General features: G+C 39.5%; 1 protein-coding gene across 1 annotated transcript in view; it reads right to left on the reverse strand.

The window, feature by feature from the left end:
- LOC142297246 (dynein axonemal heavy chain 5-like) overlaps nt 1-18,159 on the reverse strand; it is a 460,910-nt gene that overhangs the window by 388,812 nt on the left and 53,939 nt on the right. Inside the window, exons 5-8 of the mRNA XM_075341502.1 lie at nt 8,750-8,923; nt 5,075-5,279; nt 2,426-2,640; nt 828-1,030 (exon numbers count right to left, since the gene is read on the reverse strand). Coding sequence (XP_075197617.1) covers nt 828-1,030; nt 2,426-2,640; nt 5,075-5,279; nt 8,750-8,923 — 797 coding nt within the window. The remainder of the gene's footprint in view (nt 1-827; nt 1,031-2,425; nt 2,641-5,074; nt 5,280-8,749; nt 8,924-18,159) is intronic.

An 18,159-nucleotide genomic window follows, 5' to 3' on the forward strand; every position in this document is an offset into this window, starting at 1 on the left:
ATGAAAACAGGTCAAGATATGGGGGATGCAAAATGGTTAATATTAAATGCTGCAATCTCAGGAGAAACTGAACAAAGTGAAAAAAATGATTATGTGAAGTTGTCGATGCTTTGTGCAGATTTTGGGCTCCTGAACAATGGGTAGGAAGTTGCTGCTGGTAGAAAAAGCAGTGACTAGGTAGCGCAAGCATTACACAAAGCAAAAATGTATAACCCTATGTCTACATTTCATTGTGAAATATATATCATTGGATATTACTTTCTTAAGATGACAGAATACATTGAAATGGTGTTCTGGAGTTTCTATGCACAATTAACTTATATTCTGAATATTAAAATCTTCCCACAGACTTTTAGGCTTTTTTTATACTATGCAGTTTTATGGACAAGTCATGGCCTCATTAGAATGGAATTTCATTACATTTCACTAGGCATGTTCTGCTAAGATAGAATAGCTTCAGCATTTTCTTGTCACATTCTGGTCTGCGGTTAGCTTGATTCCTATTGTCCTTTTATTTGCCATTTTTTATTACTCTGGGACTTTATGCAAATAAAGACTCATAATTAGACATTCAGATCAGTGCAAACACAAAGCAGATGGGACAAATGAAAAACAATCTATATACGAAAGTATAGAAGAAGAGGTCAAAGACCAAAACTGTTGTTTTAGCATCGCTGATACATAGAAAGTGAAGCTACTGTAGGTTTTATGCTCATCATGATTAGTTCACCCACAATTTATACCAATTGCCTACTTAACATAGTAAATATTTTAAAATCTGTAAAACTATAATAAGTAAATAAGGAAAGATTTTAATATTTACATACCAGAGTTGGATGGTACTGACACTGTCACCCTCACATTGGTTTTATTCATTTTGGAAGTTTGTAATGAAGACAATCTCCCAGGTGCAGTAGAAACAGAACTTAGAGATGAATATCTCTGAAGTCCATGCGGCCCTAATAACCACTCACGTAAATGCTGTACTTCTTCTTGAAAGCATGTGTATACTGCCAGACAGGCTTCAATTCTACATAAATAAAACACACAATTGAAGATATAATAAAATAAGTAGACCAGGGCTAAACAATTTCCATGAGCAATGGAACCAAATTCCTAGCGTAGAGCAGTCGCAATCAAAATTTTTAAACCCCATTGCAAATGAGGATTTAGGGATATTGTTTTATGGATCAAAATTTTTCTGACCTATGGATCAGTTGTATGTCTGAAGAAGAAAGAATGAAGCATAAACTGAAGAGAGCACCATGACTAAAGTGAAGCATAGAGGAAGCTTAGTGATGCTTTGATGCTGCTTTGCCTTGCCTGGCACTGGAAACGTGCAGCATGCACAAGGAAAGATGGATTTAATCAAGTATCATGAAATCCTAAGGCTGTGTGGCCACGATCAGAGTTCAAAGCGTTTTGGACGCAGCATGTTTCAACTGCATCCAAAAGGCTACATTGTATAGTAAAAGCACACTAGATGGGATTTCTAGAAATCCCATGCTCACTGTGCATGTACTGCCCTCAATGTAAACTGACCTGTAGTGCGGCTCTCCAAGCCATAAGCATGTCAATTCTTTGCTGCAGAGACATAAGTGTTTTCTGCAGGGGGAACACAGCGAGAGACCACAACTGCCCAAGCCCGGATCGTGGGCATGAGCAGCTGGAGTCTCCTGCGGAGGAGACTCGGGGCCCCGCAGGTCAGGAACTGCTGTGTCCAGGACGCAGTGGGTCCTGATCGTATGCACATGCCCTAAGAGAAAATGTCATACTTTCTTAAATGAAGCTGAAGATTGTCCAACAGGACAATGATCCTAAACATACTACAATGTCCACCAAGGCTTAGTTTCAGACGTTCTAGAAAATTCTCGATTGGCAGTAACTGACTTGACGTTGAACCCTACAGAAAATCTTTAATGGGATTTGAACAAAGCACTTGCAGCACATAAAGCAAAGAATAGTAGCGGAAAGGAGGACACTGCCCATGAGGAATGTCCCCAGAATCACCTTCAGAAGCTTGTGTATCATGTTCATAGCAGGTTATAACCTGCAAAAGTGCTATGAGATTTGTGATGAAAGGGTTGAATACTTCCGAGAATGCTTTAACCAGTACCAGTGGCATTTTGTGTTTAATTTATAGAACCCTCTTCTTCTTATATTAGTTGTGTTAAACAATTTAAATTACTCTTGTTGAATAGTTTATTGCAAATTGCACAAAGTTTGTAAACTTTAAACCGAATTGTGGGTGGAATAATTTTGAGTACAACTGTAAGTATTTATTTTTACTTTCTCATATGGTCCGGTATTAGACTTTTTTTTATTTTAACACTAAATACTAACTTCAACCTAGATGTAACTGTGTGATATAATAATGTGGCGTGACTAATACTAGAACTTATGTTCTTTCTTCTCCATATCTTACCGTTCATAAAAACCACTGTCAATTTTTAACACCTTTACTTTGAATTTCTCTTTTTTAAGGATTCTTTCGTCTCCGACACCACTTATTGATACTTTTTCCTTTTTATCTTTTAAAACATGTTGTTTAATAACTTCCCAAAGTCGATCATTTGAATCTTTTGTTGAAATTATTTCTTTTAGGAAAGCCTTGCAATTTAAAGCCAACTGATTTGATACCTGTATATAAAGAACATAATAATAATAATGACATGACATAAAATGACATAAAATCTATTTAAAGTAAATAAGTATAAGTTCTCTTTCACACGCCTGTGCAATTCATTGTTGTTTTTTTTCATTCCTTCATAGTTAGGCAACTTTATATCTTTGTGTTTTTGTTTTGTCCTCCCCATTTTTCCAGAGTAATAGCCTTACTTATCTTTCTGTTGACTTCTTGATGAATTGTTTTTTTGTAGGACACATAATAGTTTTTAAAGACACCATTCACTTTACAATAATATGTACTGAAAAATAGTAAAAAAAATTCAAGTTGGACGGAATCGTGAAAAAAAAAATGCAATTCTGCAATTTTTTTTGGGGGGGAGGGGGGTTTGGCATTTGTTGTGCAGTCAAGTTAAGCAATATGGTTCTTTAAGTCAGTACAATTATGGCAATGCCAAAAATAAGAGTTTAAGGGGGAATGGTTTAACCCCCCTCTCTCAGGGCCATTTTCCATTTTTCATTTTGTCCTCCCCTTCTTCCAAGAGCCATAACTTTTTTCGTTTTTTTGCCAAAATAGCCATATGAGAGTTTGTTTTTTGTGGAACGATTTGTACTTTTGAACAACACCATACATTCTGCCACATATTGTATTGGAAAATGGGAAAAAAAATTCTAAGTGCAGTGAAATTGCAAGAAAAAATGCAATTGCATAATTGTTGTTTTTTTTTTTTATTTACCTTGTTCAAGATATGGTAAAACTAACCTGGCAATATGATTTCTCAGGTCAGTACAAGTTTCTAAATGGCAAACATGTAAAGCTTTACTTTTATCTAAGTGGTGAAAAAAAAATCAGAAGTTTGTAAAAAAAAAAAAAAAAAAAAAGAATAGCGCTTTTGCTGCCATCTTCCGAGACCCATAGTGTTCTCATTTTCCAGGAACTGTGGCTCAGTGAGGGCTTTTTTTTGCATCTTGAGCTAATGTTTTTAATTATATCATTTTTGCATAGATGTGATGTTTTGATTGCTTGCTGCGATGACCAAAAAGCCGTAATTTTGGAGTTTGGAATTTTTTTCTCGTTACACTATGTACCGATCAGATTAATTGCTTTTACATTTTGATAGATCAAGCATTTCTTAATGCGACAATACCAAACATGTGTATTTATTATTATTACTATTATTATTATTATTATTTTATTTTCAATGGGGCAGAAGAGTGGTGATTTGAAATTTTAAGGGTTTTTTTGTTTGTAATATTTTTTAAACTTGATTTTTGATCACTGATTTTCTCGTTTTAATAAAGAAATAAATTGCTAAACTTTTTTTTTCACTACAAGTTTAAAATCAGACAATACATCGACTGCACAAAGATGGCAACTGTCCTGACTATGATTTTCATGGCTCCATAGTCTTTTATTGATAATTTTTATCTGTGACAAGTCAAAAGTGGACAAGTCTCTGTCATTTTTTGTGGACCACTCAGTCTGTAAAAAAGTTCACAGACACGTGAACAGCCACAGTGACTATAATATATTATACGTATGTGATTAATGGACATCTGATTGAGGGCTAACGGCATAAAAGATACAAAAAGGCCTCACGGTACTTACACTCAGTTTTTCATTATTTCTTACTTCTATTTTAAAGTATTTACTTAGGGGCTACCAATGTTTTACTATACATTTATAACTTTAAGGGAAACTGCCATCACATTCATGCTACCTAAAATATGGGCAGACACAGTGCAATTGCAGCCAGGTTTAAGGCCTTATTCACACGTCCGTGTTTGACATATATGTGGTATCTATTTTTTTTCTTCACAAAAACAACACGTACCCATTATAATATGTGATGCTATTCACATGTCCATTTATTCCAGCCAAACGAACGACAAAGATCAATACAAGTCTATGAGTCCATGAAAATACGCACAGAACTCAGATGGCATCAATGTGCTGTATGTATTTAAAATTGAAAAGTATAGGAAAAGCTTTGTAATTTATTTATTCATTGATCCAACCATGAAAAATACTGATGACACACTACGAGTAAAACAAACACACAGATGACACACATGCAAAACACTGATTGACACAAGTACTATTTTTTCACATACATGTTGAAATAAAGACGTGTGAATTAGGAATTACATTGTAAACCCAGTTGGAGACAAACTGCCGATTGCACAGACGATCCACCCTGCTTTATAAGTATGTTAACTCTGAAAACGGTTGTGTTACAGATTAAAACATAAGTGGCTGCAATCGTGCAGTCAGTGTCTGAGCCATGCTGTCCAGGAATCGGGCAGCACTAATCTGTTGACAGGTTCCCTTTAAACAAAACAGATTACACTATTACCAATATGTTATCATACGAAATCAGCCCTGTAGAAAATATGCCATTTTCAGGTTGGTGTACATGAAAGCATTGACCATATTATCAGTTTGCACCTTTGTAAGCAGTAAGCCCAGATATCCATTCTTTGAGAAATGTCGCGATAGTATCTCCATTTGTTGGATGCTGTTGAAGAAACCTGGTAGAATACCGTTTATAAGATTTTCTGGATCATTGTCTGTGTTCAAAGGATGATAATGACGGTGAAGTGCTTCTAGGTACTTGACATGATCCTTTGTACCATTCATTGCCTCTGTAATACTGAAGAACAAAAAGTTGCATGATACATTTTAATAATGTAATACATAAAGCTGAGTGTGTGTTTGTATGTGTGTAGATATGTTTGTATGTATGTCTGCTAAAGGAATCCGTACTGTCGCATTTACAATCACAAAATTTTGCACAGACACCTCCTTTGAAAATTTTAACCCCGCACTTTACAGTTATTTGCCCCAAAAAAACACTTACTGTTTGGATGTGTGAGGTAATATATTGGCTGTTTTGACAGTTACCCTGGATGTTTATCAGGTGGCCTTTAGCAACCAATCACAGCTCTGCTTCTGTTTTGCGACAGGTCAATAATAGGAGCTCTGATTGGTTCCTATAGTCAATGAAGGACATTCGTAGTATAAGAGCTTATGTGTCAGTTAATATGATTTCTGTCATGAGAGGGAGAGAGGGAGGGAGAGAGGGAGGGAGGAGGAGAGAGGGAGAAAGGGGGAGAGAGGGAGAAAGGGGGTGAGAGGGAGAAAGAGGAAAAGAGGGAGAAAGGGGAAGAGTGTGAGAGAGGGAGGGATAGAGAGATAGGGAGAGTGGGAGAGAGACAGACTTAGTTACTATTCCAGGCAATGCTGGATACCACAGCTAGTAATGTATATAACTGGTTTATATTAAATGTCTGATTTTTACAGTGAAAGAGAATGGGCCTAATTTATCAAAGCTTTCATACCAGAATTCTATCGTAAAAGCCTTAAAAAGTCTCAAAATTTTGTAAAATTCTAACCCTACTTCCTGTTAAACACATGGACACAATAGCAGCAATAGACTGACTCGGGCACTGCTGAATTGTTTTGAAGTATTGATTCAATTGATTCCATTGATTTGTTTTAATGTTTGCATTTTCCCTCCCCTTCTTCCAAGAGCCATAACTTTTTTTTTTTTCAATTTTAGTATTTTATTGAGTTTACATAAGAAAAAGGGACAACAATAAAGACATAACAGTAGTCACAATTGGATACAGAATGAAAGTAATATTTGGAGGTATAACCCAACAGGTGGAGGTATACCTGAGCAACCAAGAGAAGAAAGAAAAGGGAGGAGAAGGTAGAGATAGGAAAGAGCTAGAACGGGATAGTTAAATCAGGGTAAATAGGGGTGGGAAGACACCTCGGATACCCCAGTGTCAAAGCGATTAATAAAAAGACAGACTGGATGTTTTTCCTCCAGTGGGGAACCCAGGCAGGGGTCTACCGTATTGTGAGAAACTTAGGTCCTGGCACAAATGTCTCCCAGGGGAACCACTTGGTGGCAGTTGCAGCAGCCTCCCCGCCTGACTGGGCCATAACTCGTTCCATGTGGTAGGTCATATCTATTTCCTCAAACCACTCCTCCAAGGACGGAGGCTCAGCGGAGTTCCAGTGGTGCAGGATGACCACCTTGGTGGCCTGAAGGAGATACCTCAGAAGCTACTTCTTATAAGCCTTTTCTGGCATCTGAAACATATAGAGCAGAGTCGCCTCTGGTCGTCTGGTAACTTTGACTCCTTTGGCCTTGAGAATAATCTCCAGGACCCCTCTCCAGAAAGTCCATAACTTTTTTATTTGCCTGCCTACATAGCTGCATAATAGCTTGTTTTTGCGGGGTGACTTTTAGTTTTGAATGACACCATCCATTTTTACCATTGAATGTTTTGAAAAACAGCATAAACATTCCAAGTATGATAAAAGGTTGAAAAACATGCAATTCTGAAAACATTTTTTTTCTTGCATTATTCATTATGTGGTACAAATTAAATGAAAATATGGTTTACCAGGTCAGTATCATTATGTTGATTCCAAATTTGCATATTGTTTTGTATTTAAGTTATAAAAAAAAGTTTTCTTTATTTGTTTTGCATAGCCATTTTTCAAGATCAGTATCATTTTTATTTTTCCGCAGATAGAACTTTGTGAGGACTTGTTTTTTGCATGGTGAGCTGATGGTGTTATTGTTGTTACCCATTTTATGTAAATACAACGTTTTGATGGTTCTTTTTTTCTTTGTACAGAGGTGTTGTCACTGAAAAAAACAATTCTGACATTTTGTGGGTTTTTTCTTCTTACAGAGTTTACAGTTTGGGGTAATTAATTTACTATATGATAGATCAGACTATTCTGGATATGTCAATATCAAATTTGTTATTTTATTTATTTATTTTATTTCTTTATATTGGGGTGAAATTGGTGTTAAAAATTCTTATAGTTTCAATTTTTTTTATATATATTTTGTAAAACTTTGTTTTTATTTCTCACTTTATCTTTTAGTTTTCTTCGGTGACTTGAACCTTAAACCACCTGATCACTTATACTACTGTACAAACTGCATTGCCGCAGTATTGTAGTATACAAAATATAGTAAAATATATATGGCTAAGCTTCTCAGGAATTCTGGGGGCAGCAACAAGGACCTTCAGCAGTACCTCAAGCAGCCATTGTCATCCACTAGTTTAAGCAGTCATGTTAGCAGATGGAGGCTGTTACGTGTTAACAGCTCCATTTAAATGCCAATGTCAGCGATTCACAGCACCATCTAAATGGCTAACAGCAGTGATCAGAGCTCTGCTCTGGCTGCTGCTGTTAGAGAAATAAGCTGGCTATGTATCATACTGTAGCTGTCATCTACAGTGTGTAGTGGGAGATGAGCTCTTGAACATTCTCCACAAATGTTGAGTGAGGCACTGACATGAATGTATATTATTTTGTGCCAAGGGGTTATTAAGCATGCTTTCTTCAAAGCAAAGGTCATTGTCAAAGAAACAGATGGAGCAGTAACATCACTTATTGTGAATGATGGATTCTGCATTATCTACTGTATAAGGATCCATTATATTTTATTGCAATCCTGTCTATTAGAATAATATGGCTGATGAAAATTCTTATATGCAGAACAGGAATTGGGATTGACCCATTTGAAAGTTGAAAATAAAAAAAACCCCATAAAAAATACATTTAACACAGACATTGATTTACACAATAATGCACTATTTCTTTGAAGCAGGTACAGGGAAACACATAAAGCCTCTCAATGTCAGGGTTACCAACTTAACTTTTTATTTTTTCTGGACAGCTTATCAACAAATCACAGACAATGTTTTTTATGGACATATTGAAAAATCTTAATAAAACATTATTATTATTTATTATTATTATAAGTGATACATGTCTACAGATCAAACTTCTCATATGAAGATATCAGGTGCACACATTGTGAACTGTAAAATGATGATAATTACAGTCCAAATAATCTGTATAAACTTGTTTGGCTTAAAAAAAAATCATGAAGAACTTTGATTTTTTTTTTTTACAGAAAAGCAAACAAAGTAAAAAAGTGCCTTATTTGTATAGACTGTCCTGAAATTTCTAAACGGTTGGCAACCCTGATCTCTGGTCATCTGTACTTTTTATGAGATTATACAAATGAATATATTTTTAAATGACATTTTAAGAATCTTATAGCAAAAATAATATCCTAACCTGATATCAACGGCTTTCCATCTTTTTAGAAGACGCGATTTTGTTGAAATCATGATACCAATCACAGATTTACATTCTTTTCCTCGTAATTGTTCAGTTATTAAACCTAAAATTTTCTGTCTGTGGTGCCAGCGGTCAAGTTCAGTTAGGGGTGTTGTGGTTATATCTAGTACCCTGAAAAAAACATCCAAATATGAACAACAGGACATGATATGGCATTGAGTAAAAACTATAAAGCCTGCTTTACACGTTGCAATTTCGCATACGATATCGTATGCGATTTGCAACGCCCCCATCGTATGTGCAGCACGTTCAATTTGTTGAACTTGCTGCACAAACGATTAACCCCCGTCACACATACTTACCTTCCATACGACCTCGATGTGGGCGGCGAACGTCCACTTCCTGGAGTGGGAGGGACGTTTGGCGTCACATCGACGTCACGCGGCAGCCGGCCAATAGAAGCGGAGGGGCGGAGCTGAGCGGGACGTAAAGATCCCGCCCACCTCCTTCCTTCCGTATTGTGGGCCGGGAGCCGCAGGAGGCAGGTGAGATCTGTTCATTGTTCCCGGGGTGTCACACACTGCGATGTGCGCTACCCCGGGTACGATGAACAATCTGACGTTCAATTCGTCAGGAATGAACGACGTGCATGCGATGAACGTTTTTTCGTTCAATCGCAATTGCACGTCGCTATCACACGCTACAACATACCTTACGATGCCGGATGTGCGTCACTTACGACGTGACCCCGCCGACACATTGTAAGATATCTTGTAGCGTGTAAAGCGGGCTTAACCCCTTAAGGACGAAGCCAGTTTTGTACTTAATGACCAGGCCATTTTTTGCAATTCTGACCAGTGTCACTTTATGAGGTCATAACTCTGGAACGCTTCAACGGATCCCGGTGATTCTGACATTGTTTTTTCGTGACATATTGTACTTCATGATAGTTATAAATTTAGAGCGATATTTTTTGCTTTTATTTGTGAAAAAATCGGAAATTTGATGAAAATTTTGAAAATTTTGCAATTTTCAAACTTTTAATTTTTATGCCCTTAACCCAGAGAGTTATGTCACACAAAACAGTTAATAAATAACATTTCCCACATGTCTACTTTACATTAGCGCAATTTCTGAAACAAAATGTTTTGGGGTTAGGAAGTTAGAAGGGGTCAAAGTTCATCAGCAATTTCCCATTTTTTCAACAAAATTCACAAAACCATTTTTTTAGGGACCACATCACATTTGAAGTGACTTTGAGAGGCCTAAGTGACAGAAAATACCTAAAAGTGACACCATTCTCAAAACAGCACGCCTCAAAGTACTCAAAACCACATCCAAGAAGTTTATTAACCCTTCAGGTGCTTCACAGGAACTAAAGCAAAGTGGAATGAAAAAAAGCAAAAAATAAAATTTTACCTAAAATGTTGCTCTACCCCAAATTTATTCACTTTTAGAAGAAATAACACAACAAAATGAACCCCAAAACTTGTTACCCACTTTCTTATGAACGCGCCAATACCCCACATGTGGTCAGAAACCTTTGTTTGGACAAATGGGAGGGCTCGGAACAGAAGGAGCAATATTTGAATTTTGGAAAGCAAATTTGGCTGAAATAGATTGCGGGCACCATGTTGCATTTACATGTCCGCCAAGGTACCTAAACAGCAGAAACCCCTTACAAGTGACACCATTTTGGAAACTAGACCCCTTAAGGCTTCTATCTAGGGGTATAGTGAGCATTTTGGATCCACAGGTACTTCACAGATTTTGATAACGTTACGTTGTCACATTGAAAATTTTCATTTTTTTCTCAAAAATGTTGCTTTAGCATCAATTTTTTCACTTTTTCAAGAGGTAATTCCAAAAATTTGACCACAATGTTTGTTACCCACTTTTTTATGAGCGCGGTGATACCTCACTTGTGGTCTGAAACCTTTGTTTGGAGAAATGGGAGGGCTTGGAACGGAAGGAGCAATATTTGAATTTTGGAAAGGAAATTTGGCTGAAAAAGATTGCGGGCACCATGTCGCATTTGGAGGACCCCTAAGGTACGTAAACAGCAAAAAAACACCACAAGTGACCCCATATTGGAAACTAGGCCCCTCAAGGAATTTATCTTGATGTTTGGTGAGTACCCTGAACCCCCAGGTGCTTTACAGAAGTTTATAACGTTGAGCCATGAAAATAAAAAAATAAAATTTTACCACAAAATTGTTACTTCAACCAGGTAGCTTTTTTTTTCACAAGGGTAACAGGACAAAAATCACCATGAAATTTATTGCGCAATTTCTCCTGAGTTTGTTGATATCTTGTATGTGGTGGAAATCAACTGTTTGGGCACACTACAGGGCTCAGAAGAGAAGGAGTGCAATTTGACTGCAAAATTGGCTGGAATCAATAGCGGACGCCATGTTGCATTAGGAGAACCCCTGAGGTGCCTAAGCAGTGGAGGTCCCCCACAAGTGACCCCATTCTGGAAATAAGACCCCTCAAGGCTTTAATCTAGGTGTATATTGAGCATTTTTAATCCACGAATACTTCACAGAATTTGATAAGCTTAGGTTGCCATATTGAAATTTTCATTTTTTTCACAAAAATGTTGATTTAGCGACACATTTTTCACTTTTTCAAGAGGCAACAACAAAACGTGTACCCCACAGGTTGTTATCTAATTTCTTGTGAGCGCAGGGATACCACACATGTGGCCAAAAACCTTTGTTTGGATAAATGGGAGGGCTTGGAATGGAAGGAGCACCATTTGAATTTTGGAAAAGTTGAAGTAAATTGCGCGCACCATGTCACATTAGCAGGGCCCCTTGGGCACCTATACATCAGAAACCCCCCACAAGTGACCTCATTTTGGAAACTGGACCCCTCAAGGATTTTATTCAGGAGTATAGTAAACATTTTGAATCCACAGGTACTTCACAAAACTGTTGCTGTAGCAAAAAATTTCTCACTGTTAAGGGGGCTTTACATGCTGCGACATCGCTAATGCGGAGTCGTTAGGGTCACGGAATTGGTGACGCACATCCGGCCGCATTAGCGATGTTGCTGCGTGTGACACCGATGAGCGATTTTGCATCGTTGCAAAAATGTGCAAAATCGCTCATCGGTGACATGGGGGTCCATTCTCGATTATCGTTACTGCAGCAGTAACGATGTAGTTCGTCGCTCCTGCGGCAGCACACATCGCTATGTGTGACGCCGCAGGAACGAGGAACCTCTCCTTACCTGCCTCCCGGCCGCTATGAGGAAGGAAGGAGGTGGGCGGGATGTTCCGGCCACTCATCTCCGCCCCTCCGCTTCTATTGGGCGGCCGCTCAGTGACGTCACTGTGACGCCACACGGACCGCCCCCTTAGAAAGGAGGCGGTTTGCCGGTCACAGCGACGTCGCCGGGCAGGTAAGTATGTGTGACGCATCTGCGCGATGTTGTGCGGCACGGGCAGCGATTGCCCGTGTCGCACAACAGATGGGGGCGGGTACCCACGCTAGCGATATCGGGACCGATATCGCAGCGTGTAAAGTAGCCTTTAGGCTATGTGGCCATGATCCAGCGACACGGCGTCTAGTACCCAGTGTCAGCCTCCTGCAGAAATGTGAGTGTTGTCCACGGGAGAACGCAGCTGCCCATGCCCACGATTTGGGTTCAGGCTGCTGTGGACTTTAGTTCTATTCTACCTGCAAAGAACACTCATCTCCGCAGCATAAATTGACATCCTGAGGCTCGGGAAGCTGCGCCACAGGTCGATTTATGCTGCGGAGAAAAGAAACACAGTGGGCACGGGATTTCTAAAAATCCTGCCACTGTGCTTCTACTGCACAACGCAGCGTTATGGACGCAGGGAAAACACTCTGCGCCCAAAACGTTGCAAACCCTGATTGTGGGCACACAGCGTAAAATGCTACAATGGATGAATGGATAGATGTCAAACATATATAACGTCCCACCCCCCTGCATATTGTAAGCTGGCGCCCTTTAGTGCCTTTCATGTGACACTAAAGGATGCCTAGCCTTGTATTTAGCCCAAAAAAAAAAAAAAGAATTAAAATAAATGACGTGGGGTCCCCCCTATTTTTGATAGCCAGCTAGGGTAAAGCAGACAGCTGTAGCCTGCAAACCACAGCTGACAGCTTCATCTTGTCTGGTGATCAATTTGGAGGGCTCCCCAAGCTGTTTTTTTTTTTTAATTATTTATAAATAAATAATTAAAAAAAACAAACAAACGTGGGGTCCCCCCAAATTAGATCACCAGCCAAGGTGAAGCTGACAGCTGGGGTCTGGTATTCTCAGGATGGGAAGAGCCACGGTTATTGGACTCTTCCCAGCCTAAAAATAGCAGGCCGCAGCCGCCCCAGAAGTGGCGCATCCATTAGATGCGCCAATTCTGGCGCTTCGCCCCAGCTCATCCCGCGCCCTGGTGCGTTGGCTAACGGGGTAATGAATGGGGTTGATACCAGGTGTGTAATGTCACCTGGCATCAAGCCCAGCAATTAGTTATGTCACGGCGTCTATCAGATACCCGACATAACTAATTGACAGTAATAAAAAAAAAATTGACAACAAAAAAAAATTTATTTGAAAAAACACTCCCCAAAACATTCCCTGATTGACCAATTTATTGAAAAGAAAAAAAAAAATCCACAATAATCCATTTGGACGTCCACGTCGCCTCTGGACCTTCTAGAATATGGGGGACACGTTCAGGGAACGTATCCCCCATTTTCTAGGAGGGCAGACCCTCCATTTGAGGAGAGTGGGTGCAAAGAATCTGCACCCACCCTCCCCGGGTCACAGCTGCAGAGTGCGAGCAGCCAGCGTCCTGAACACAGGAAGCTGACAGCTGCGCTCTGCTCATGTGACCGGAGTCTGCTGAGAAGGAGCCGGAGGAGGGGGCCGCGGGGGATCAGAGCTGCGACAGGTATGTATGACACCGGGGGACACCGGGGAACACCAGGGGGGGGTAGGGGGGGACCCGGCAGGGCCTAGGGAGCAGGTTTCTGTCGTATGTGTTATGGCACATACGACAGAAACCATAGGAACAGTGGAAATGCGGCCGGCGCGCTGCTGTGATCGCCGGTGCGCGCGGCCATCTTGGATTTTCGGGAGGGGGTTGGGGGTCGGGGGGGGACTTTGGGGATACCGAGGGGACCGGAGGGAACCGGGAAAAAGATTTATCTCCCTTCTGGCATGTTTGATCATGCCAGATGGGAGATAAATCATTTTTTACCGGCGCGGTCATTTACTATAACTTGATGATCGGTATACGGTGTATACCGGTCATCAGGTGAGCGGGGACCGGAAAAACCGGCCCGAATCATGATCTCCAGGGTCTCAGCTACCCCTGGCAGCTGAGACCCCGGAAATTTTCTGACTCTGGGGGGCGCTAGACCCTTTTTTCCGACCGCCGTTAAAAAGCGGCAGATCGGAAAAAGTACCCTTATTTACCGCCGTTAAAAGGCGTATCGGCGGTCGTAAAGGGGTTAAGATTGAATGATCCAACACTTTTTTCTGTTAAATAATTATTTAAGGAAACAATATTGTTTATCCGCTGATACATGTTCATTTACTTTCTGAATAATGTTAGAAACACTAATAAGGATATTATTTAACCTCTTGGCGATGAGCGCCATACAAGTACAGTGCGGCTGCGATGCAGGCTCAGATGCTGTATATTACACTTGACACTCTGCTGCAATGGCCATGATCAGTTTTAGCACCAATTGTGATTGTTTAACCTTGAAGAAGACAATGCTTAAAGTGACAGCAATAGCTACAGTGGGTAAAATAAGTATTTGATACACAGTCAATTTTGCAAGTTTTACCACCTACAAAGAATGGAGAGATCTGTAATTTTCATTGTAGATACACTTCAACTGTGACAGACAGAATTAAAAAAATCCAGAAAAATCACATTGTATGATTTTTAAATAATTTATTTGTATTTATTGCATAATATAGGTATTTGATATAATAGAAAAACAGAACTTCATATTTGGTACAGAAACCTTTGCTTGCGATTACAGAGGTGAGATGTTTACTGTCCTTCTTGAACAAGTTTGCAGTCAGTGCAGCAGGGATTTTGGCCCACTCCTCCATACAGATCTCTTCCAGATGTTTCAGGTTTTATAGCTGTCCCTGGTCAAGAATGAGTTTCTGCTCCCTCCAAAGATTTTTTTTTTTGGGTTCAGGTCTGGAGACTGGCAAGGCCACTCCAGGATTTTCAAATGTTTCTTATGGTGTCACTGCTTAGTTGCCCTGGCTGTGCATTTTGGGTCATTATCATGCTGGAAGACCCAGCCACAACCCATCTATATTGCTCTTACTGAAGGAAGGAGGTAGTTGGCCTAAATCTTGCAATACATGACATCACTCATCCTCCCTTCAATATGGTGCATTCGTCCTGTGCCCTTTGCAGAAAAGCACCCCCAAATTATGATGTAAGAAAACCCATGCTTCACAGTTGGCACGGTGTTCTTGATGTTGTACTTCTTCTTTCCCCAAATATGGCGAGTCAAGTTCTATTTTGGTCTCAACTGATCACATGCCTCCTTTGGATCATGCAGATGGTCATTGGCAAGCTTCAAACAGGCCTGAGCATGTGTTGGCGTAAGAACGGGGACCTTATGTACTCTTCAGAACTTAAATCCATGAAGGCATAGTCTGTTGCTAACAATAATCTTTGAGACTGAGGTCATTTCATTTCAATTTTTTTACCTGAGAGGTAACTTCTAATGGGAACTGAATGAGTTTCTGAATAATCTTAAATGCACTAATGAATAGGTGAGCTAGTTACTTTCAAGTTTTAAAATGGATGTTTTTGGTGGAAAGTAAAATTTTATCACCAGGAGAGGTCGATAATATTTATCAGCCCTTCACTTCACTTTGCCTGCTGCTGTCAAATTTGGTTGCACCCTAGTCCAAATGTCATGAATTTCCTGCGAGATGCTGTCTTCAGTCGGTATTTGACTTTTTGATGCAATAGGCAGAAAAATATTAGGCTCTTGACTGTGACAAAGGGAGATTTTCCTTATAACTTAGAAACTTAATTATAGGGAAGTTAGATCCACAGAAGCAAAATAGCTAAATATATTCGAAAGTTCAAGGAAATTTTTAGGTATTGCTCCAAAGATTGGTTAGTTTTCCTAGTTTGACCATTACTTTGAGGGTGATAGGTAAAAGGAAAGTCTAAGAACATACCGTAATTGTTTCTTACAGATCAACATTCATACCAGTGAATAAACTGAACCACACAATTAGAAAGTCTATGGAACCTGAAACTTTGTTTGATGAACACTTGGACCAGCTGCACAGCAGATGGAAGTCCTTGTAAATGAACAAAACAAGACATCTTCGAGAATAATTCCGCCACAACACAGACAGGATCAAATCATTGTGCTTTAGCAAAATCTACAACAGAGTCCACAGAAGTTTCAGGCCCAGGCTCTTGAAAGGCACTTGATGTGAGCATTGAAGACAAAATGCCACAAATTCTTTGATGTCTTGTTTCCATGCATGTCACCAATAGAAACAGGAAGGGAGTTCAGCAGTTTGTATAACATCTAGGTTACCAAAGATGAGAGAAGAATGACCCAAGATAAGACCTTCCAGTAGAGTACTTTAGAACGTCCTGTAAGTGAAAAACTAGAAGAAGTAACAGAAGCTAGAAGGTGTTCAGGTTTGATTATATGTGAGGGGACCCTTAGGCATGATATGTATCATTGGACCTGGATAAGACAACAGCTCTGCATAGATTTTCAACAGGGTGGTTGGTAGGTGACAATGAAAACAACAAAGAGTGGCTTACGGGTTTGACAAGGATTCACCCTACAGGCAGACTGAAGATACTCCAAGTATTTTGGTACATGTAGATAGTCACTGGAAACATAACTCATTTGAGTAGATAATGTCCTCCAGAGCTAATTTTATGGCTAAGAGTTCTTGATCACCAATGGAGTAATTATGTTTTGTTAGATTTAATTTCTCAGACAACAAACTGCAAAATTCTGAGGAATTTTGCGATAAAACAGTTTTTACACCAATAACCAATAAAAGAGGCATCTATGTGTAAGTTGAATGGTGTATCAACATAAGACTGGTGTAGACCTAGAACAGTGGAGAAACATCATTTAAGTTGCTTGAAGAGTTGAACTACAGAATCCGGCCAGATTTTGAGAATTACTGCCCTTACGAGTATGGGCTGGAAGATGTGCTACCACTTGGAAGTTATGGCTAATCAAGAATAGCTGAAACCCTCTCCATATGCAGACCTACAGAAAAGATGATGTAACCGAGAAGTGGAAGTTCATGATTTCTAAAGAGACATTTACCACAGTGGATAAGAGAGTTTTTTGTCACAATATCTTCAAAATAGAATGAACATGAAGCTTATGTGAGTCCAGATCTCTGGTTAAGAGATTATGTCACCCAGATGTGTTAAGAAGACAATGAAAGGTAGTGTCGGAAGTGTCACGGTTTGGGGAATGTTTTCTGCAGCAGGAGTTGGACGTTTCATACATCTACATGGTAGAACCATCTTCAACAACACATGGTTCCTTACTTGCATTTATCACTCAATCAACCAGCAATTTTCATGCTGGACAATGTCTCCTGTCACACAGCAAAACGAGTAAAGCAACTCCTTAAAACAGAAAACATTGAAACAATGAAATGGCCAGCCCTAAAACCCAATAGAAAACCTCTGGAAAATCCTTGGTGACAAAGTCTTGGCCAAAAAACCCACAACAGTCAAAGAACTGTGGAAGAGACTGAAAGAAGAGTGGATCAAAATCACACCAGAGCAGTGTGACTAGTGATGTCCTGTGGCCGCAGATGTGCTGAAATCACTCAAAGAAAAGGCCTGTACACTTCCTACTGATTGGTGACTGTGGTTACCTTCAGAAAATGTACTTAGAATCTTTCTCTGTGCTACAGGCATTGCTGTTCTCTAATTATGATCATTACATTCTGGGCAAAATAAAGGTTTTATGTTGATAAACTTTGGATCTTTTGTAAAACACTGTTCTAGTGGCATGGTGTACCCCTTACAAAAAAACCTTCAAATGTTGATCAATGTAGATTACATTAGTTTTGAAAAATGCAAATGATGCTACATTGTTCTCTAATTTTGACCTCCAGTGTATTTCTTCAAAAATCACAGCTGTGTTCCTGGCCACTGACAAAAGTATGTGTAATACAGCTCTTGTGAGTTGAAACATTAGTCTCGGGCGCTGTATATTTCAGTCTGTAGCCTGAACTGACACATGAGTACTATGGGCTGCAGTGTGAATTGTATCAGGGATTCCATTTTATCTCATTCTCGGAGAACCCATCTAATGAAGTGCTGGAACATTGCAAAATGCATGATGAGATATTCAAACACCGAAATTTCACACTACCAT

The sequence above is a fragment of the Anomaloglossus baeobatrachus genome, chromosome 3, assembly GCF_048569485.1.
Source record: "Anomaloglossus baeobatrachus isolate aAnoBae1 chromosome 3, aAnoBae1.hap1, whole genome shotgun sequence".
Classification (NCBI taxonomy): domain Eukaryota; kingdom Metazoa; phylum Chordata; class Amphibia; order Anura; family Aromobatidae; genus Anomaloglossus; species Anomaloglossus baeobatrachus.